The following is a 24,450-nucleotide window of genomic DNA, read 5'->3' on the forward strand; positions in this document are numbered from 1 at the left end:
ACTAGTTTTTCCTTGCTGAACAAAAGGTCTGATAAAATTTTATGGCCACAGCCTATAGAGGGAATAATTGGCAGAACTACATTACTTATTACAACACAAGAGATGGAAGACTGCAGGTACAAAACGATTCTGTCATTTCCTTCCAACATCCACAGGCAAATCAACAAATCCTCTCAGCAGGGCTCTTGGAGTCTGTTAGCATAACAGAATTATAGCATAATAGGGGTAGAAAGGACCATGTTGCCATGCACCTGATCCATTAAAAATTGGAATCCAGCCACTGGCCTGCACAGTTGAATCACATCAGAAAAAGTCAAACACACTGAAGATTCAAAACCACCTGAGAACTCCAGAAAATATTTCAACTTTCTATATTAAAAGTGGAGGTATTCATGAGCAATCAGATCCCTCTTCCTGCTTTTAGCAGTTAACCTGTTTGGCAGGCATAGTATGACATGTAAAGATATGGGAAACTGATCGAGTGGCATTGTTTTCTTGAGGAGCAAGACAGTAATGGTCTTATCCTGGAAATTCATTCTCTTTTTCCTCCACAGAGGAGGAAAGAGAAAATTGTTTACATGCAACAGCTTGAAATGTAATGACTAGCCATGGAGAAACTAGCCATGGAGAAAAAATAAAAGAAAATTAAGAAAGAGGCGACTTGAGGCAAGGCGAGGGAACAAGACAAGGAGACAGCAATTTTAGCACACAATTGTCCTCTAGAGAAAACAAAAACCCCAAAACAACATCATCATATTTACTTCAGAGGCTTTCTAAAAATATACACAATTTTTGAGAGGGAAAAATGGGTTGAGGAAAATTCAGATTAAGCGAAAAATAACACTGATCTGCTGAGAATGTGTTGAGACAATGAGCAGAAAAGAAGCAGTATTTCATCCTGTATTTCAAGGCCTGTCTTTAGGATATGGGTTGGATAGCTCTTTTCAGTTCTAGTTATCCAAAGGAAAACACAGAAGCCAAAAAAATCATATCTTGGATAGAAAAGCTTGTTTGTTACACTCAAGCTTTTGTTTCTACATGAGCAAGCATTATTGGCAAGTATTATAATCACTAATTCATCGATTAAAGTAAATTTCTGCAAGATGCCTACTACAAAAAATAGAAGATTGCACCTGTAGACTGACAGATTTTGACCATTCACAGGAATGACATCAAAAATTACAGGCTGATTTCATAATGCACTAGTTTTAAATCAACGAGTGAGCAGAGAGTTAATTTACTTGCCAAAAAGCTGTAAAGCCTTGCTTCCAACAACTGCATTCTCCTAACATGATGCAGAATTTACCATATGTCATATGCTTTCAAGAAAATTACATTGAACCTCCACCTGAGCCTTTATCTTCTTTATTAAAGGAGTGCTCCTTGCCTAAATGTATCAGAATATTTAGGGGGAAAGAAAGATTTCTGTTAACCTTTGCCCCTCCCCCCCCAGTAACAGCATTTCATAAATTATATAGAAATAGATTATAGGGTATTATTTGGAGAGGGAGACACCAAAGTGTCTCACTTCAAAATATAAGCTGGGTTGCTTTCCTCATCCAGTTTTCTGATCACTGTGAATTACTCATACTATGTCTTTTTAGTGTTTTTTTTACTTTTTTTTTTAGTAAATATAGCTTATGTTGCTTTGTCTCTGAGTATCTGCAACAATCACTTAAGAGGGGTGCAAAGTATTCAGACTGCAGAGTTGGAAAAAAAAAACAAAACCAACCTAATTACCAACCACTAATTACACAGTTTTGGTAGCATTCAGTAGTAAGCTCCTGAGTTCAAGTCCCGTCTTCTTTTCCAGGCAGGACAAAAAAAAACTGATCTGCATTCTCCTATATTCCAACTGAAAGACCTCTAATTATTTCTTCACTCACTGTATTTCTACTTCGAGTTCAAGAAATCCTCCTGACTCCTGAGTAGAACCTCTTTTAAAGGTTATTAGAAACTCACAGGTTTTAAATGAGAAATGCCAGTTTACAGTTTATTTAAAAAACAACAAAAGCAATCTGCCCATTCTCATCAACCAGCTCCCAGCACCCAGCTGCCCTTCTGCCTAAGAGCAGGCTGCCACGCTTCTTGCAGGCTCATCTCACGTTGACCATAGCAGTGTCTGGGTGCGTTTCAGGTAACTTTGTTTTGTCCAGTTTGTTTGTTTGTTTTAAACTAGTCCTGAAGCAGATGCAATCAAACAACATGAAGGCAATCCATCCTTTGAAAACTTTTTGTCAGGTAATGTGTATGTGGATTCTGTGTAAAAAAATGGAATTTCCACCAGAAAGTGAGATCCCCTAGCCATTCCAACACCTCCTTTACACAGATACAAAGAAGTTATGTGGTAAAACTAATATTAATTCAAGCATTTCACCAAAGATGGAACTACACCTGCACCTGATACAGTACCAGTGAAGGATGCCTTTTAAGTCTGAAAGCTACTTTCATTAGCCATCCCAGAAATCCATGACTAAACTATTAAAGAAATCAAAACGCTTTAAACAGCAACAGGGTATTAAGCCTTACCTAAATTATGCCTCACTGCAGAAGAACTTATACCTCTCAGCTGCAGACAGAAGAAGATGGTAAAATGAGGACAAGACAGAACATTTCTCAGTAGTGTATGGAAGCAACGCCAAATGGAAGCCTCTGTTTTCCTTTCCTGTTCCTTTAGGACAGCCCATGAAGTTTGTAGCTGATGCCAATTTACAGTAAGAAATATAAGGAAAGTCCAGAATTTCATGAAGGACCTTTCAATACACTTAGTTTTAATATCTGCCGCGAAATATATGTCAAGTGGGCTAATACTCACTCATCTTCCTAGGTGTTTGCTCAGAAAAGGAGTTTCAGAAAAGTCTCGCCATACTCTCAATCTCAGAGGCAGAGATTAAATCAAAAGTTCACAGAACATTTAGGTGCTCAAAACAAGGTTTTCTTGGGTTTTTTCAGAGTCTTTTCTATTAGGTAATATATAATGCCATAGGATTTATATTCAACACTCACCAGCTCAGTATCTCTTGCACTGCTGTATATCAGACCATAGTGTGTCAAATTACATTCTTAAAGCAAGGAACATCCAACTAATAGCCATTTTGAGAAGTTTGCTATAAACATCTTGTCGCTCGTCTCACCAAATTTTCTTTGGTAGAAGCAGGATCTAGTTCTACTGGAGCAACGTTCTGCTGCTTCAACCTCCAGACCTTCCTGCTGTCTCTCTACAAACACCCACTGGTACTGCAGTAGCAATAGCGAGAAATCTCCTTTAATGAACAAATAGTCTCAGACCAGAGAAGCTTTGTGTATGCTGGAGGAGAAACTGTTTTTGCATAAACATGGTGGATTATCAAGAAATGCAGGACTGCATTATCATGCTTAAGTGCAAGCAAGCAAAAAAGTCAACTGTAACTATGACATTTCAATCCCAAAAAGTCTTTAAACATAACTTTTTTTAATACTTTCCTAGCTTTTTATGTACAAGAGAATCTATTACACATCACCATATCGTAATTTCTGTAGGTAAATAAACAGAGTTCAAAATATTATCTCCATCACAATGAGGTCTGTTTGAGCTAAAAGACCATCATAGTTTCCAGTAACTATTAACTATTGCTTGCCATTCCCTTTGAGGACCAGGAGAGTTTGCCATTGCATTTCACAAAGGTTTAGAGTCAGCATAAGAATGGTAAGGAATTTGGGGCTACACCTGTAGAGTTCTTTTGGATTAAGCACATCCAGGCCTAAGCCTAGACTGTGTGGTCGTCTTTCCAGTTACACACTGGCCCTGCACAATCACTCCACCTTCAGAGCAACTCAGTTGGCTGTCCAGATAAGGCAAATTGATGGACACTAGTTCATAGCCGATAGCCATCCCCATAGGGAAAATAACAATCAAGATGCATATATCCAAACTTGCACACAGCTATGAAAAGGAATATGAGCATGGCCTTGAATGCCCTCTTAGACTTTAAAGGAACATGAAGACTCTACTAATTGATTTTCCCATCCATTCTCCCTGGCATGCTCCTTTTCACTCCGCTCTTTCTTTTTACCTCCTATCCTGATTTCTTCGTATCCCAACTCTTCAGTCCACTCCTATTCATTACACTCAGCCAGTCCTCAGTCTTTTACCCTCCTCAAAACATCCATGTCTCAGTCAGTTCTTCTCACATTTATTTCATGCATTCCAGCACCTGTCACTACCCGTAGCCCCTTGTCCATTGCAATTAGGCAATTTCCTTCTCCATACTGCTGCAGTAGATACTGCAAGATCACTAGGAGCACAGATACTGTTCTTTCACATCAGCTGCAGCAGCTCAAATGTACGCTTTCCAGGAATTCTGGCCCACGCTCACACCAAAACATATGCAACACAGGTGGAATCAAGGGATTTAGTCTGCTAAAATTGTTTTTCTCTGCAGAGCATGTGCAAACAGACTTGGAGGCAGATTTTCACAGTGACAACAGAAGGCATCTCTGACATACAGGAAATGCACCATTCTTTCTTTCCCTCCTTCCCGAAGCCTTATAATTTAATGTCCTTTCTAATCAGCATGAGGTAATAAAGTTTAGGGAGAGGTGGAGGGTCACTCACTTTTGAATGTGAAAAAAATGTTCCTCCCTAGTTTGTTTCAGAAATAGCCAAACCACTGTCTGAACTGCTTTTGGCAAATAAAAGTTCTGTGATGGATATCTGCTGTTGAAAAGTTTACCCCAATTTACAATACTCAGCTGAAAACCAGTATTTATAAAGAAAAATGCTGTGTAGATGTTCAATTAGATTATAACATCAGCCCCAAGTACTTATACCCTTATATCACAATTTTTCTTGTAATTTTATAATCCAGGATAGATCCACGGGAACAAATTACTAGGTAAGGCTAAAATTATCTACAGCTTTCTAAGTAAAACTGACCCTGTCTTGCATCTCATCCTGGAAAATACTCAACTAAAACAACTGGAGATTTAGCCCATGGAAGGGCTTCAGATTCTGAATGAAAATGGAAGCTGAGTCTTGTAAGTTCAATTAGACACAAAACAAAAACAGTGAAAGAGCACTTTCAAATCCAGTTCCTGACTTTGGCTTCCATGTGATACTCGGCATAAATCACGTCACTTATTTAGGAGCTGACAGATTTTTGTCATGTCGCTCATTTTTATTTAATTATGGTTTTGGTTGCTGGTTTGTTTGTCATTTTATTCAAAGACCTTTGTAGCTCTAAACCTATGGAGAGTTTAAAATTTCAGAGATGCTCATCTGTTATCTGCACATATATATGTACAGGCTAAGATATATTAGCAACAGCAAAAAAAAAAGCGTTTCCAGGTGCATGAGACCTAGGAAAGTACAGAGTTTTTTTCTGTGTGAGAAGTAAATTGATGTTTATATTTTTCCTGTTAAATAAGCTTACCCTCTCAATCTGTTGATAGTTTTACTTGCATAATGACAGCAAATGCAACTGCCAGCACAGGTACTTCTGTACCCAAGTGTTGTGCCCAGTTGGTGATTCTCCAAGCACAGTGGGCTTTATGAGCAAAACGCTTTTACTCCATACTCTAGCTGATGGCTTTTCTGGTGAGGTATTTTGAAAGAAGTCACAGTCCTAAACACTGCTATGTCAGCAAAAGTTTCATGCATAAATCGGGGCTAAAAAGAAGAACAAGCACAAGTTGACCATTCAATGCATCACCTATCATTGTTCCCATTAGCTAGAACATTCACACAACATCAGTTTAGCCAGACTTTTTGGAAATCCAAAAGAAACTCCTAAATAATTATTTTAATCTGTTTCTTTGCAGTTGGCTAATCTAGTTGTGCCACAATCTGTCAAAAGCTTTGTGTGCTGGTCCAGTTAGGCAGCTCTCAAAATATAGGTTCAATTTTATCTTTTTAAGGCATTCTCCTAAGCTTCCTACATTTGTTTTCACTTTCCTTGTCTTTATACCATTCTTACAGTACCATCCAGATGGCAAAGAAATGCTCAGCCATATTTACATAAATACCTTTTCAGACACTAGAGAGTTAGAGAACACATTGCAGGGAAAATAATGAAGATAAATTCAGCAGCTTTCAGGTGAGTACAATCAGACAGTCTTGCCATCTCTTTTTTTTTTTCTTTCTTTTATTACACTCCACAAAAGAATGATATAATATAGTATTATGCAAAAAACCCTCCTAATACCTAACCTTTTAATCTGGAAACAATGACAACTATTTAGGAAAAAAGAAATATGAAAGCAGCAGCCTACAGAGTAGCACAGATCAGTACATTTCCATTTATGTTGATGCAGTCAGCCATTTATGTCAGGTGAGAACCTAGGCCCCCTGGGGAACTCAGAGGACAACATTAGGCACCAGGCAGATCCTTTGCTGCTGTAACACATCACCTGTTTATTTGGCCCCATCCAGCACAGAAGAAATTCCCCAATTTACCGGTGTTTCACTTTGCACTCTCCACAATACTGCAAATTAAAAGAAAATACAGAAGGCAGTGAGGACCCATTATGTTCTGCTACCAAAATTAACTTTGGGTTACTTTGGATCTTCTTATTAGTCTCTCAGTGTGGAATATTTTAGGAGAATGTGGCTCAATTTTATGGCTGGCAGAGTTCCATTCACTTTCTGAGAGATTAATTTAGCTCTCTTATTGTTTATGCTGTTTCACTCATTGCACATAGGTATCAGCATATGTCAGGAACAAAGTCATTGACTGCATTTACCTAGACCCCTATGTATGCCCTAATTGAATCACAAGTAAAAATGATTGCACAAACTGAATTTATCCAAAATTGTTAGTCTGATTTCAAACCAGCATCGAGAGGAGAAGCAAGCCTACATTATTCTGACCAAACAATATAGCTTGATAGCTCATCTGAGTGTCTAACGAAGTAACATTTGCATAATGCATTAAGTCCAATTTAGGAAAATTGAAATTGCTTTGCCTTAAAGATGGCCAGATGTTTAGTGAGCATGTGATCAAGTGACAATTTCACCCAGAGAAATGAAGACCAAGACTGAGGCAGATAAGTAATACAGGAGGAAATTTTTCATTTCCATATGCAGCAGAGAAGACCAGCAAACAGCTTGGTGATCTCAATTCTTCAATTACTAAAAGCAGTAAAATTAAGTAACTGACATTATTAGACAAAAAGATGGTTGATTACAATATAATAATCTCCATAAATTGAAAGAATAAGGTCATACCTTTCTACAGTTCACAATTTTGATTGCCTTGTAATTCAACCTTGATCTATAGGCCTTCTAGGTAACGAAAAAAACATACTGTGCACACTGCAGTAAATATACCTCAGGGAAATATGCACCTGAAAAGCCATTTGAAAGGACAGAACTATCAGAGTCTGATATATGGAGTGTGTGTAAGCAGATGGCAGTTATTTGTTTGTCTCAGTTATCCGACACACTTTATCAAACATGAACTATCAGCCAAAGCTCAATATTCCTTGAGTCCACTAGCTACTGTTTCCAAGAATCATTTTGAGGTGCAAGGTCTGAAAGCACAGGTAATTTATTCTTTTTGAGTAAACAATACAGCTGGAAAAAAAATCACAAAATCTTGGGCACACGTGCCCTTTTTCTGATCTGAGAGAGACATCACAAAGCCTGTTGAGATTAGTATGTTCTGGGTAAAAATAAGTTACATTAATCAACGGACAGTCAAGATAAAGGTTAGTATGTACAGCTGAATCAGGAAAAGGTGCAACAGACAGGAAAGGTGACAAGTAGTTACCACTTGCAGAGGTCACCAGGAGCATGAGTTGTACAGAGGCATAAAATCAATGCCACTGTTGAGCTTGTGCTTTTCCACATTCAACACAATCACAAAATTTAGTTTCCAGGCTTCTTCTTTTGAATGGTTTTAGTAATCTATCTTGAGGATAAGGACCAGGAGATCTGAAATAGCATGGCTGTTTTATGAAATGATCTTAAAATAGTAGCCAATCATTTTTGTCTTTCCTCATCTGTTACAGTTCACTGTGATGCATCATATTTGTTCTGTTTCTCCCATACAGTCTTCACAGGAACTTTTGGCTTCATAGAAGAATATTAATACAGACGCAGATTACATGATAATGTAATCATCACTGTGTCTATGTCAAACATGATGAAGTGTCTGCATGACCAAGGGTTTCTCCATTTTTCCAAGTATGCCTTCTTTGTAACAGCTGGCCTAATTTCCTTCCTTCAGACTTTGCTTTTTTAAATCTCAAATCACAATAGGTACAACAACCCTATTATTAAAATATATTTTTTTAAGACCAGAATTCCTATGGAAGAATACTTACAGAAAGTGCCAAGAATTATACAGATTTCTTTGAAATTTCTAATCCCATCTAAATCATGCATTCACTATCTATGCAAGGAAAATATCAGTGGAGCTCACGCTGATGTAAGTATTTAACGACCATTGAACTTACTGTCAGTTAGGCACTGTAAGAAAGAGCTTGACACCTTCATACCCTTGTGAACATGGCCCTCAATTTGTCAAGCCCTACGTATGAGAATTACAACATGTTACTGTAGCTAGGTATTTAATACCTCTCATGACTAAGTTCCTTAAGCACTTTTGAAAATTCTGTTCTCTTTGCAAAATCTGCCAAACGCAAGTCAGAGAAAGCAAGAATCAGTTATCTCTGCTCCTAAGTCTGCCAAGGAATGCAGTTTCCTAGATAAGCTCCCAGCACACACAGCTACCCTTGGGGTAAGCACAGAAAACTGTCAGAAAGGAAGGTAGCAGTTTCTTTGGTTTAAGAATCTCACAACAGCCTTGAGAATTTCATCTCTTAGACCCTTGAACAGTTTCCCTATCTTTATCATTTAAAACTTTAAAAAACACTAAAATTATTATATTAACATTAAAATGTTTGTTGCTGTTTTTAATGGAGTGGACTCCACTGTAATACCGAAAACACATCCAAAACTCTATGGTCAAAATTGTCTGCTTCTGTGTAGTATGCAAAAAGCTAATAATAGTTACAAAAACACCTTCCTCTCACCAAATTTCTTCAGTATTCAAGAGTTGCAAATGTCATTTGTGGAAGTAGGAAAAGAGAGAGAAGTTTCTGGAGGAGATAATAGCAGTTTTAAGGGCAGAAAACAGCTTGTCCAACACAGTATGTAGCAGAACCACCTGTACCTTACAAGTCTAACAAAAAGCAGATGCACAAGAAGACAGAGGTGGAGAAAGTTTTGAGGAAGAAACCTATGAAAAGATATAAAGAACCTAGAATATCACTATTTTTGTCCACATAAAAGTCCCTTTTCCAGATCAAGAAAGTAATAAATGAAGACTACAGTGATTTAAACGGAGAAAAGTGTATGGATGTTAACAAAAGCATGGAGGTGTTGGGATACAGGTACATCCCTGCAGTCTGTAGACTTTTTTAATTGCAGAAACCAAGTATTTGTTTTATTCTTCAGTTCTGTGTAGTCCCTCAGCAGAAATACCTTGTCTGTACCAGAAAAAGCATGTCTGAGAGTGCTTAAGAAACCATGTTCACTAAAAAAGCTTGAAGAGAAATGAAATACAATTCACTAAACCTTATTTTTCAGCAATGAGACAATAAAGGAAATTATGTTCAATTAGACTGATGACAAGCTCTCATGTGGAAAAAAATTAAGGCATGTGGGTTCTTCTGGGTTTTATTCAGTGTAAGAATGGTGTGAAAAATGAAGGGCACTGTTCCGATATTTAAATGACACTGATGAATAGTATTCATTTTTTGCCAAACAAAAAACCTTACAGAAACATGAAGACTCTTCTGTGACCTAATTAGGTATTATATGGATGGGGTCACATCGTACTGAATGTTCCTTCCTAACTACAAGCACATTTATAATGCCACTGGAATCACTCTATGGATGCTGTGATGGCTGGATCTGCATTCCCAAAACTTTATACCATGAAATTTTACAGAAAATTGTCATTAGGACTGCTTTATTATTTACAGAACCAATCAGCAACACCCATTCGCTTCTTGGGTAAATCCATCAATGAAAACTAAGGAAGACCAAACTCTCAAAACCATGGTTTAAATTATGTCAATATCATGCAGGAATCCAATAAACAGATCAACACAAAAGTAATTACTCTTTCATGGAGCAATCATGGAAACCTCAGGCTCTACAATGAAGTTGATAAATGCTTGACCACTCAAAAACTAAATTGATTTAGGCAAAGAGACCCTCAATATACCCTAAAGTAATTCAATATCCTTTGCAGCAATTTAGCCACAGCTTTTCTATATTAACTTTCCCAAATCGTGGCAATAAAGAAAGTGGAGCTATGTAGCATTGGATAGACAAGGAAGGCAACTGTTACTTTCCAAAGGACCTGTAAGAGTGTGTACACTTATGCTAAAGTCTAGGATCTGCAGGCCCAAGAAATAGGTTATTGAAGTGGGAGAAATCAAGCCTAAGAACTGGCATCAGGCTGGAAAGTTTCTTTCCATACTTTGTACAAAGGCAAATTCATTCACTCAAACATGAGGTACCTGCTAGATACTGTAGCTCTGTTCAGCCATGGAAAAAACATTCAGTCCAGCTGTTCTTCAGATCTTTTTGCAATGCCCATTACTGGGCAGATGAGACATTTTATTCTCCTATATTACTGAAAGTAAATTGCTCATTTGTTATACACCTTTTGAGACAACACTAAGGCTAAGTCATCCTTAGTGACAATCTGCTTGAACTCCGATAAGACAGGACCAGCAGATAGAAGATCAGTCCATTAACAAAGACTTGTGACAGAAACTATCATTCCTCCAAGAAGAAAACTTGATTTCATGCTAATACAGTAAATTATAGCAATAAGTATTTTACTGCTACATATCACAGTACACAAGCTTCATTACAGAAAAATGAAAATTATGCTAGTCCATTCCATTGCACCTCAAACAAGGGCAGTTTAAGGCCTTTATCCAAGCGTTTATCAGCTAGGTCATATTTTAGTTGCACAAAGTGAAGGTCTAGAGGAGATCAAAAGTAGAAGTTGCCAAGCTGATATGTGAAAAAATCAAACCATGCTTATTCTTTTCCCTCCAGCTTCCTCCTTTCCACCCTGTTTCACTTTTGAGATTATATTAGCCTCTCACAAACTCAGTGGTGGAACAGTCATAAACAGACTCAAGTTGCAGTTTATTACTACCACCTCCCAGAAACATTTTCATAGTGAGGCATTGACTGCCAGAGCTTGAAGCAACAAGAATGAGTTTCTATGTGAGGTGATTTTGATTTATCAGTAAAAATCCATGCAGCTTAAAAGTTTTCTATAATTCATACCTTTTTTATCATGAGTGATCAACCCAAACTTAATGACAGGATACAAATATGCTCTAGAAACAAGAATAGTAACTTGATTATAGTCTAACAAAATGTTTTTGATTAGTATCTTAGTCCTCGTAAATGAACAGACCCACTCGAACTAACATTTAATCCAAGACTTGAGTGTTATCTTAGGTCATAGAGAAAAAAAAATGACTTGTAAAATTTGCAGGGAAAAATACAAACATTCTGAGACATTCCATTACTTTAGAGATGATCTGAACTCACCAACTGGAAAGCTCACCCATCAAAAATAAAAGGAATCACCTGCCTACACAATTGCTTTACAAATAGATTAGGTAAAACAGTGAGATATAGTTGGAAAAAACCACTCCAAGTTAACAATGAACAACAGGATATCAGGCTTGTGCTCAAATAGTAGCTTGCATTATCTTTGAGAAGCCTGTAAAGTAAATATTTGGGGCTACACAGTGGGGTGAAAAACAGATGAAATCTGGATTTAGATTAGCTTTGCCTTATTATGGAAATATTCACCAGGTTACGTTTCTATGATTGCAAATGCTCCAATAATAGTTTTAACTATCAAGTAAGCATACATAGAGACTAAAAATATGCAAGAAATTCAGACTTAATTATAAGCTCTGAATAATATTTTAGACAAGTCTCCACATCAAGACTATTCTTTTAAATACCTATCGTGTCTCATGGAGAAGCAAAATGAAAATGTGAGGACTTTGAAGTTCAAAGAAGTCTATCAATACGTTAAGGGGCAAAAAAAGAGTAAAGATTGCTTTTATTCTACAACACTTAACTGAACAAAAGGGAAATACAGCATCCACAAAGATATATGACATAGCCTAGACAGTGGACACAAAAGAATGAAGTGATGAAACACACAAAAGGAACACTCCAGGAATTACCTTTTCAGATTACCTGAGAATAAAGAGATGAGCATATATCCAGCAGATAACCAATTAATAGTTTTACGAACAGGTAAATACAGTTTATAAGCTTGTTTCTCTCACTGTCTCTTCAACATACTTTCTGTACAGCTGCATTAAAATGAGATTCCAGCTGCTAAAACCATATAGATGTCTAATTCTTCCTTCACCAGCAACTTGTGTTGTAGCCTCAGATTCCTGTAGCTACTCATTTAAGACTATATGTGTGTACACAAAACCACATGGACTTTGATGCTATTGAGATTTAATAGTCTACATAATCTCAGTGTGTTTACATTTCTGTCCCATAAAACTAATTCTAGGGGATTTTTTTTCCCCATCAGTTACATCTGATTCGCTCTTTGCATACTGACATGGTATCTCTCCATTTTCTGTTCATTTCTAAGCAGGCCAGCACTGCTTATCTGTGGAAAACTAGGCTACAGTAAGCCACATATTAAGATCTAAGTTTTATAAAGCAACTTATAAACCTTTGCTGTTGTTGACAAGAACGGGGTTGTTGACAAAAACTGGAGCATGGATTTTAATGCAAAAGCATATGCTTCCTGGACACCATTTTGAATGGGAAGTGTTAAAAAAAAAAGACATTAAGATATGAAAACTGAGTGATTTGGAATACATACACCTGCTTTAAAATACAAAGTGTGGGGAAAAATAAAATCAAGATTGCAGATGAATTTTCAGATTTAAAAAACGCACTTAGAAGATCCCTAACAGCAGCGGAAGCGTGTTCATTATGTTTACAGATACATGTAGATGAAATATTCTACAAGCAGCTGGGAGAAGTCTCATGATCAGTAGCCATTATTCTTGCGGGGGACTTCAACTTACCGGATGTCTGCTGGACATACAATACAGCAGAGAGGAAACAGTCTCAGAGGTTCCTGGAGTGTGTGGGAGATGATAGATAGATAAATTCCTAACACAGCTGGTGAGTGAGCCAACTAGGGAAGCTGCCCTGATGGACCTCTTGTTTGCAAACTGGGAAGGACTTGCGGGTGCTGTGATGGTTGGAGACCCTCTTGGGACATCTTGAAATGGTAGAGTTTTTGATTCTTGGAGAAGTAAGGAAGGGAGCCAACAGAACTGCTACCTTGGACTTCCGGAGGGCAGACTTTGGCCTGTTTAGGAGCCTGGTTGACAGAGTCCCTTGGGAGGCAGTCTTGAAGGGCAACAGGGTCCAGGAAGTCTGGACACTCTTCAAGAAAGAAATCTTAAAGGCGCAGGAGCAGGCCGTCCCCATGTGTCGGAAGACGAGCCAGCGGGAAAGAAGACTGGCCTGGATGAACAGAGAGCTTTGGCTGGAACTCAGGAAAAAAAGGAGAGTTTATGACCTTTGGAAGAAGGGGCAGGCCACTCAGGAGGACTACAAGGATGTTGTGAGTCTATGCAGGGAAAAAATCAGAAGGGCCAAAGCCCAGCTAGAACTTAATCTGGCCACTGCTGTAAAAGGCAATAAAAATGTTTCTACAAATACATTAGCCAGAAGAGAAGGGCCAAGGAGAACCTCCATCCTTTACTGGATGAGGGAGGAAGCATAGTGACAAAGGATGAGGAAAAGGCTGAGGTGCTTAATGCCTTCTTTGCCTCAGCCTTTAGTAGTAAGACGAGTTGTTCTCTGGGTACCCTGCCTCATGAGCTGGAGGACAGGGACAGGGAGCTGAGCAAAGCCCCCATAATCCACAGGGAAATGGTTAGAGACCTGCTATGCCACTTAGACACACACAAGTCTATGGGGCTGGACGGGATCCACACAAGGGTACTGAGAGAACTGGCAGAAGTGCTCACCAAGCCGCTTTCCACCATTTATCAGCAGTCCTGGCTAACTGGGGAGGTCCCAGGTGACTGGAAATTAGCAAAAGTGACACCCATCTACAAGAAGGGCCAGAAGGAGGATCCGGGGAACTACAGGCCTGTCAGTCTGACCTCCATGCCAGGGAATATTATGGAGCAGATCATCTTGAGTGCTATTATGGGGCACATACAGGACAACCAGGCAATCAGGTCCAGTCAGCACGGGTTTATGAAAGGCAAGTCCTGCTTGACTAACCTGGTCTCCTTCTATGACAAGATGACCCGCTTACCGGATGAGGGAAAGGCTGTGGATGTTGTCTACCTGGACTTTAGTAAAGCCTTTGACACTGTCTCCCACAGCATTCTCCTGGAGAAACTGACTGCCTGTGGCTTGGATGGGCGTACGCTTCGGTGAGTAAAAAACTGGCTGGGTGGCTGGGCCCAAAGAGTTGTGGTGAGTGGAGCTAAATCCAGTTGGTGTGCGGTCACAAGTGGTGTCCCCCAGGGCTCAGTACTGGGCCCAGTCCTGTTTAATATCTTTATTGATATCTGGATGAGGGTATTGAGTGCACCCTCAGTAAATTCGGAGATGACACTAAGTTGGGTGGGAGTGTTGATCTGCCTGAGGGTAGGGAGGCTCTGCAGAGGGATCTCGACAGGCTAGATCGATAGGCTGAGGCCAACTGTATTAGGTTCAACAAGGCCAAGGTCCTGCACTTGGGTCACAACAACCCCATGCACTGCTACAGGCTTGGGGAAGAGTGTCTGGAAAGCTGCCTGGTGGAAAAGGACCTGGGGGTATTGGTGGACAGATGGCTGAACACGAGCCAGCAGTGTGCCCAGGTGACCAAGAAGGCCAACAGCATCCTGGCTTGTATCAGGAATAATGTGGCCAGCAGGACTAGGGAAGCGATTGTCCCTCTGTACTCGGCATTGGTGAGGCCACATGTCAAATATCGTGTTCAGTTTTGGGCCCCTCACTATAAGAAAGACATTGAGGTGCTGGAGAGAGTCCAAAGAAGGGCAACAAAGCTGGTGAAGGGTCTGGAGAACAAGTCTTATGAGGAGCAGCTGAGGGAATTTGGGTTGTTTGGTCTGGAGCAAAGGAGGCTCAGGGGAGACCTTATTGCTGTCTACAAGTACCTGAAATGTGGTTGTAGCAAGGAGGGTGTTGGTCTATTCTCCCAGGTAACAAGGGACGGGATGAAAGGAAACAGCCTCAAGTTGTGCCAGGGGAGGTTTACATTGGATATCAGGAAAAATTTCTTCACTGAAAGGGTTATAAAGCAGTGGAACAGACTGCCCAGGGAAGTGGTGGAGTCACCATCCCTGGAGGTATTTGAAAGAAGAGTAGATGTAGTGCTTAGGGATATTGTTTAGTGGTGGACTTGGCAGTGTTAGGTTAATGGTTGGACTCAATGATCCTTTCCAACAAAAACGATTCAATGATTCTATGAACAAAGGTTTTTAAATATAGAAAAGCTTGAAATAAAATCTTGCAATAGATATGAAAATTGTATCCTACAAGTCAGGGTCTCTAATGACATTGTAACATGAAATGGCAAGTTGCAGAATTCTGTAACTTACTTTATGAAGAGATGAAAACCAAGACAAAGGGGTATAATACGCTCCCAGGAAGATTTAATTTGGCTCAGAACATCCATATACCTTTAAATCAACCAGTTTATATTTCTTTTAAATCAGTCCAAGCTCACATCCTATTATGTTTTTGATAAAGGACAGGCATCAAGATATTTATACAATAGATGCCTTTTATCTACTAAAAAGCCACCCAAAAATTTTTGATTGGGCATTCAAACATCTCAGAGTTTTAAATTTCAAAATACTCTTGTCTAGTATCAATCATTTCTGTCATTTCATAACATCATGCTGAATTTACTTGCTTCTTCAAAGCCACTGCCACTTGAGACTACCTCCTGGTATCACTTAGTTCGTTATTCAGCCTACTTTTACTTCTTTATTCTTACACTATTCCTATTTCTTGCTACTTAACATTAGCTTTTTTAGACTGTGCCCCAAAGAAATCTTCTATGTCACAAACAAAGGAAGAGTCAGCACTGTCTATCCAGAAAACAAGTTTCTATTGTCATCATAAAGATGTCATAATGATGAGTCTCTAATAGAAGAGCATCCACATTACCTTCTCACAATCACTCCTGCTTTTTATGGAAATCTTGAGGTTCTAAATAGATATTTTAGAAAGCAACTAGGAAATGAATCACTGGTAAGGCCTTTAGGAGAAGTGGCATAAACCCTCTGCAAACAGTCTGGAATGCAGGGTCAGACGTATATTCCTATGGATTACGCCATCTTTGTCATAGAGAACATTATCTTTCCCTTGACTGCAAGCCTTTTTGAAGTGATCCCTAACATTTCTTCCCCTTGTGGCACTTTCAGCCTCAGTCTGAGAGGATTTCTTTTTCCTCAGGGCCTCCTCAGGAGACTCGGCCCCCAGAGCCTGAAGTTAGGGACGGGGGGCTGTGTGAACCTCCCAGGATCCAGGAGGAGACGGTTAGTGATCTGCTGTGCCAGCTGGACACCCACAAGGCTATGGGCCCAGATGAGATTCACCCCAGAGTAATGAAGGAACTGGCAAATGAACTTGCCAAACCACTCTCCATTATCTACCGGCAGTCCTGGTTAACTGGAGAAGTTCCAGCTGTCTGGAAATTAGCAAACGTAACGCCCATCTACAAGAAGGGTCGGAAGGACGATCCAGGGAACTATAGGCCTGTCAGCCTGACCTCGGTGCCAGGCAAGGTGATGGAACAGATCATCCTGAGTGCCATTACACGGCACATGCAGGACAATCGGGGCATCGGGGCCAGCCAACATGGATTCATGAAAGGCAGGTCCTGCTCGACCAACCTGGTCTCCTTCTATGACAAAGTGACCCGCTTAGTAGATGAGGGCAGGGCTGTGGATGTAGTCTATCTAGACTTCAGTAAGGCATTCGACACTGTCTCCCACAGCATCCTCCTGGACAAACTGGCTGCCCGGGGCTTGGATGGGTGGACTCTTCAATGGGTCAAAAGCTGGCTGGATGGCCGAGCCCAGAGAGTGGTGGTGAATGGGGCAAAGTCCAACTGGCGGCCAGTCACTAGTAGTGTTCCCCAGGGCTCAGTTCTGGGGCCGGTGCTGTTCAATATCTTTATAGATGATCTAGACTTAGGGATTGAGTGCACCCTCAGTAAATTTGCAGATGACACCAAGCTGGGTGGGAGTGTCGATCTGCTGGAGGGTAGGAAGGCCCTACAGAGGGATCTGGACAGGTTAGATAGATGGGCCGAGACCAACGACATGAGGTTCAACAAGAACAAGTGCCGGGTCTTACACTTCGGCCACAACAACCCCATGCAGCGCTACAGGCTGCGGGAAGAGTGGTTAGAAAGCGGCCCGGAGGAAAGAGACCTGGGGGTGCTGATCGACAGCCAGCTAAACATGAGCCAGCAGTGTGCCCAGGTGGCCAAGAAGGCCAATGGCATCCTGGCCTCTATTAAGAATAGTGTAGCCAGCCGGTCTAGGGAAGTGATCGTCCCTCTCTACTCGGCACTGGTGAGGCCGCACCTTGAGTACTGTGTTCAGTTGTGGGCCCCGCACTTCAAGAAAGCTGTTGAGGTGTTGGAGCGAGTCCAGAGGAGGGCGACCAAGCTGGTGAAGGGTCTGGAGGGTCTGACCTACAAGGAACGGCTGAGGGAGCTGGGGTTGTTTAGCCTGGAGAAGAGGAGGCTCAGAGGTGACCTTATTGCAGTCTACAACGACCTGAAGGGAGGTTGTAGTGAAGTGGGAGTTGGCCTCTTCTCCCGGGCAACTAGCGATAGGACAAGAGGGCACAGCCTCAGGCTTCGCCAGGGGAGGTTCAGGTTGGACATTAGGAAGAATTTCTTTACAGAAAGGGTTATTAGACATTGGAATGGGCTGCCCAGGGAGGTGGTGGAGTCACCATCTCTGGATGTGTTTAAGAAAAGACTGGACATGGCACTTAGTGCCATGGTCTAGTTGACAGGGTGGTACAAAGGCAACGGTTGGACTCGATGATCCATGAGGTCTCTTCCAACCTGGTTGATTCTGTGATTCTGTGAAGTATTCACATGTAATTCATCTGAGGTTATCTTTGCTGTAGGTAGGTGCCTGAGCAACTGTCTTTTTCCTGACTGTTAAAGAAACAGCAAGATATTAATATTCATCCTCAAGTCTAATCATAATTACAACAAAGTTATTGACATCTGAAAAGCTTTGCTCTACAAAATTGGCTTGAACATTCAACTGAACACCCATTGAACAGATAACTTAAAGGAAATTATTTTAGTTCCAAGCTTTCACCCACAGGATGAAAAGTACTGATGAAAACTGATAAGAAAATATACCTGCAGAGTTTGATCTCTAGAGAAGCTCCACATGATTTTCCCTCAGAAGTGCTGCAGATTAAGAAAAAAGTGACAGAGCTAAGGGCTAAGTTTGGAAGAACACAGCAGGGAAGTCCTCCTTGTACGTGTTGATGATCTCACTCTTGAAATAGAAGACAGGGAAATCAATGTAATCATCTTTCTTCTTGCTCAATCAAATGCCATCTTGCCAAGTTGCCTTGACAGAATATCTCAACTTTTAGCAATAATTTAGGGGAGAAAAGCTAGAAGTTCCTGTCCTGCTGAGAAATATAGCATATGTAGATTCTTGCAAGAATACTCTTCTTTTTTTTCTCCCAGAATACTATTCTAAATTCTGTACACGATTTTCACACACATTCCTCTTCCTTTGGGAGTTCAGCTATATGAGAGGAATCAGACAGAAGATGGTTCCTTCCTTCCTCTTCCTCTGCCACAGGTAATTTCCAGCTACGGTTTCTGTTCAGCTGTTTGTGTATCCATGCTCCAGCAGTTCAAAGGCTACAAGAAAAACTGCTTACTTAAACATAAATAAATGGTTTTTTTAATTATTATTTTTAATTCTAAAAAGTGTTTAACTTTTTTTCCAGTAGAATATCACAGAGCTACTGCATACTGTAGCCAAACAGTTGAAATAACACAAATGTAGGGGAAAGTAGCTCCTGAATCAGTACTGCCACTGGAGAAACAAGTTATCATACAGCACCATAGCTTGTAGGTTTGTGAGAAGGACTTCCTATCTTCATTGTAAATTTGAGACTGCAAGCTCATTTCTGCTCTCTCATGTAAGTTTGGACAAACTCCAAAGTAACACAGCAGAAACGGAGCTTTTGGACAAAAGTTTGCTACATTTGAGTGCCTAATGTTAATCTCTTGCATTGATAATCAAGTTTGCGAACTGAAATAAAACTCAAGTGCTTAGCTTGTTCAGGTTCAGTTTCAGCGGGATATACGGTCCACAAGCATATCTGAAACAAGGTCCATTTCTATTCAAAGTTGAAATACAGCTTTAAGCAGACTTGAGCCCTTAAAACTTCAGGTACCTACATTTTCTATTTCATGATTGTTTTATTTATCATTCTGCCCTTACAGATTATAAGTACCTTTTTTCAGCTGTAACCAAGAAATATCTCTACGCCATACACTCATTAACAATCCTAATAAGTTTGTCTACTATAAAAGAGATACAGTATGCATTTTTTAAATTGGTGCCTTGGTGCACCTTTCCATCTCGGTGCCATAAGATATCCTGAACTTAAAAGCTAAGGGATAAGTAAACTAGCCATGTTTTGACTGTGTCATAATAATCTTCCAAAAACCACCGGTTCCTTCTATTATTATTTTTACCTTCTTCCTACATGAAGCTGTTCTGATTAAATGCTTCCTTAATTATTATTCCACATACATTTCCATGACTCCAGGATGCTACTTACGAGCTAATTCAGAGGGGCAAAGAGCAAAAAGACTTTGAAAAGTAAGCATCCTCACCATTGTCCCCATTGCTTTTGAACAGAGTACCTATTCAAAGACTACACGTAAATGCAAGCCAGAGGACCATAAGCAGAATAGATCTTCCAATAAATCACTCCCTGGACAAGTCATTTTGGTACGCAGTCAGGGAAGGGTAAGATAATTAGCTATTTATTAGAACAAGAATGGAGCAGGTACTCCCATTGCTTGACATTCAGTGCTTCACATGAAATATGACCAATATATTTCACACTTTGAATACGTGTCCAAGTTGTTCCCAGCACATAATTTGTTCTGTCTTTACTTGCCAGATTTCCCATCACCAGGGGACATAGGAGTCTTTGACCACCCAGTATTTGACACACTGCAATAATTTACATTATCCCATATACACAGGCAAAACCAAACAATCAGGCTGAATGACCACCTTTCAAATGCAGGAGATTTTGTTCCAAAAATACAAAACATACATGCAGTGCATTTATTAGATTCTTATATGAGCATTGTACACAGCAGCCTTTGAATTACATTGTGAACAAGAGAAAGTCATTGCTTTGAAGATGTTAGTATAAGAGCTTTAAGTAAATTAAGATATTAAGAGGTCCTCCATTTCCAAGTTGTATCAAGAAAAAATTCAGCCTAGTTTACAAAGAGGAATACTGTGCTGAATTCAAATGTGAAGTTGCACAAGCAGCCACAGTAACCCATACCTCTCTAGCTACATAAACAACCAGCTTGATTTCTAAATCTGAATGTGTTGCTGCAGAACTGAGGAATGTCCTGGAGTTAAGATGACCACAACAACTGACCAACAGTTATGTTTTGCTAGGTTCACTATTGTCACACTATCACACAGATTCTTTCAATTTCTCCTGCCTTTACACAGGCAGTACAGCTATATATAACTTCTTCAAAATTACACTTCAAGGCTAAAGCTTGTTGATAACTCAGTGAAAGAAAAGTAACCACTGAAGAGATGATGAATTTCAAATAAATATACTGACAGTATGTGATGACTCTCATTAACTCTGCATTATGAAGCTCTGTATATTCGATTGACTCTTGAAATATTAATTCAAGAATTTTCTTGACAATAGCTTTGCTTCATACTTATTTTTTCCTAAGATGGCTATTTCAGCATTCAAGATCTACCAGCATTTTGTGGTAGACAACACAGAGCATAATATTGCTTGTAGGTTTGTTCTTCTCTTGAAGAAACACAAGAGAGTCATCTGAAAAACAGAGCTATAGCTGAAAACAGAACTAGATCAGCAATCAAAACAACTTATCCCAGTGGTATTTATTGTCTTTTTCAAAAGCTAGTATTGATGCCAAGACCAGCAGTCCAGATAAAAATCTTTGTTAGCAAGTCACTTACCATATTTATTGATGATACAGGACCAATGCTGTTGACATAAATGTCAACATCAATAACTGTTGGTTTTACTGTAGAGAAAAAAAAATTATTTCATATTATTTTGCAGAAAACATAAATAATCACTTTAAATATTTTCTTCCTCAATAACTGTAAGGTCTACTCTTCAGGTAGAACTCCTGAGAAATATGGATTACATATTTTTCAGGAAGACAAGGTTCTCTTCCTCCTACCCAACAAAAATTGCCATAAATTACAGCCTGTGCTACTTTATCATCATGATCCCCATTTATGTCAGCAGTAATCTGTTAAAGAAACTTACAGTGGCTCGAAGTCAAAATCAAAAATGACCGACATTAAACTAGAAATAATGCAGCATGTCACTTTTATCCATTACCTCAACACACAGGTCCTTTAACATGTTTGTTCCACATCAAAAGTTCTTTCCAGATTTTCTTATCTCATCAGCCTGAAATCATCATATCTTAAGAGTAAAATCACTATGAAATCCATTCAGCTAAACCTAAACAACTCTTCTCCTTTCAATTTAGACTCATTCCCTTCAGCCCACATTGCTTTTGCACTCAGTCACCCAAAGGTTTTTGAATTTGATTTGGTTTAGTCAATGCAAGTTTCTCATAAGATCTTCCATGTTTTCAGGCTTCCAGGGTTTAATAGGCCAGGACAAGCTCTGTAATCCTTTCTTTATCTGAGGCCGCTAGGATTTATCTTCCTGTTAGCATCTTTGATGTCAGTGTACCTGCTGAACATTATTCAAATAGCTCTTACTGGTGTCGTAGCCTAACTCTAAAATAATGCCACTCTTACACTGAAGCGCACATTGTTTTTTTTACTTATACTGCACTCCTTCTGATCCCACATGGTATACATTAACCTCTAAATTGAGATCTAAATTGGTGTTTTACTTTCTCCAGGGTTAGCTGATCCAAAACTAAGTAAGTATGAATCCTGTTCTAACCTGCTAGTCAGAATTGATGTAAACTTGGCCCTAGTATGCCAACAGCTTCTGTTAGACATCTTATTTTCCCATAGAGGCACCTTCCCATCTCCATGGTCGTCAAAAATCTCCAGAGAGTAATTCAAACCACTGAAGTTTGGGAACAATGCTGAACTTGGGACTTTTTTGCACCAATCCCCAAGCCCTCTAGAACGAGGAAATGCAGGTACATCAGCCACTCAAAACTCAGAGAGCTTTCCTCGGGGAAGCTACTGAGCAGAGATGTGAGGAACAGTTTAATACCATGGTTCTGTGGGACATTTATCTCAGGTGTATAACAGTTAATTTGTCTAAAGTTTAAGAAGCCATCCGGTATCAATATGAAGACAGACAGGAATCTTCACCTGTAAAGATGAATAATTTTTGCCTGCATTCCCCAAATTTCAGACTAACAATGAGATGCTGAGAAGTTTTAAAGTACCTGAAAAGTTAGTTAGATGGTTCTGAAAAAATAGGCAGGCTGGCTTGTCATGTAAGACTTTGGTATGTACATACCATTAGGAAGACTAGATGTAATGTTGCAAAACCAGACATTAAAGTGGATACAAATAGTGGTTAAAGATGATAAACATTCTCTCTAATTCACTAAGTACCACGCACTTCTTTGACTGCCTATGATCAGAACATCCAGGATTATTTAAGGTCATGGTTTCAAATTGTCTTAAGTACTGGTTTATAAACTTGGATCTTCCCTTCAGCAAAAGAAAATCTGAACTCAGCTGAACAAGCACAACTGATTAATACAACTCTAATTGTACTCAGCTAATAACTAAATCGGAGTCTAGCAGCTTCTGATAATGAGACTTGCCTCAAAATGCAGTAATAAATGTCATTGCATAGAAATAGGTAATAGCAGGGAACTACAGCTAGCTCTTTTACTAAGATGAGTATACATGGAATAAAGGGCTCTGGTCTCTTTAGGGATTATGCACATATCTAGCTGGAAGTTCAACACTGAAGAGTTCTGGAGAACATTAATGGGGCTAGACTTAGTGATGCAAACTGGAATACAATTGAATCTTGGCAGTATTGGGGACAAAGCTCAGGACCAGAACACAGTGCTTGGGATCCATTTTTGTTTAATCGTTGCAGTTAAGATATAAAATAGATTATGAGATGATAATTTCTCCTGAATGTGTTGGGCCAAATTCTTTTTGAGTACAAAAAAAAGGCAGCACTGCTTGTTAATGCTAAAGAGAATTTAGTCTTACTCACAGTAAAGGTCTAATCTTGTATGCTAATTTTGGCTGGGATAGAGTTAATTTTCTTCACAGTAGCTAGTATGGGACTATGTTTTGGACTTGTGCCAAAACCAGCCTTGATAACACAGGGATGTTTTAGTTATTGCTGAGCAGGGCTTACACAGAGTCAAGGCCTTTTCTGCTTCTCACACCACCCCACCAGCGAGGAGGCTGGGGGTGCACAAGAAGTTGGGAGGGGACACAGCCGAGACAGCTGACGCCAACTGACCACAGGGATATTCCATAGCATATGACATCATGCTCAGGATATAAAGCTGGGGGGGAAAAGAAGGAAGGGGAGGACATTCGGAGTGACGGCATTTGTCTTCCCAAGTAACTGTTACATGTGATGGAGCCCTGCTTTCCTAGAGATGGCTGAACACCTGCCTGCTGATGGGAAGCAGTGAATGAATTCCTGGTTTTGCTTTGTTTTGCTTGTTCACACAGCTTTTGCTTTACCTATTAAACTGTCTTTATCTCAGCCTACAAGTTTTCCCATTTTTATCCTGATTCTCTCCCCCATCCCACCAGGGAGGAAGTGAGTGAGCAGCTGTGTGGGGCTTAGTTGTTGGCTGGGGTTAAACCACAGCATCTTGAAACAGAAGAAAAATAAGCAGCAGTCACTTCTTACTTCAAATTAAATCAGCATCTAGCCTCAGATATTCCCAGTGAAATTCAAATTAAAAAAAAAAATACAAGTAAGATGTTATATCACTACAACAGACACTAAATGTTTCTTTGAATGATATTTTGTTTTCATAGGCAGAGGCAGAAAACACAACTGTAATATAACTGTATAGTAAGTATGTGTTCGGGTTTTGAAAGAAAAGACAGAAGAGTACCGTTCTTGTTGCACGTCGTCTCTCATGGATATAAACAGAT

The 24,450-nt window shown here is 39.6% G+C and overlaps 1 protein-coding gene across 1 annotated transcript in view; it reads right to left on the bottom strand.

Moving 5' to 3' along the window:
* GABRG3 (gamma-aminobutyric acid type A receptor subunit gamma3) overlaps positions 1-24,450 on the bottom strand; it is a 366,619-nt gene that overhangs the window by 325,484 nt on the left and 16,685 nt on the right. The window contains exon 3 of the mRNA XM_068423230.1: positions 21,313-21,380. Within this exon, the coding sequence (XP_068279331.1) occupies positions 21,313-21,380 (68 nt within the window). The remainder of the gene's footprint in view (positions 1-21,312; positions 21,381-24,450) is intronic.

Source organism: Nyctibius grandis, chromosome 2 (assembly GCF_013368605.1).
Source record: "Nyctibius grandis isolate bNycGra1 chromosome 2, bNycGra1.pri, whole genome shotgun sequence".
NCBI lineage: Eukaryota > Metazoa > Chordata > Aves > Nyctibiiformes > Nyctibiidae > Nyctibius > Nyctibius grandis.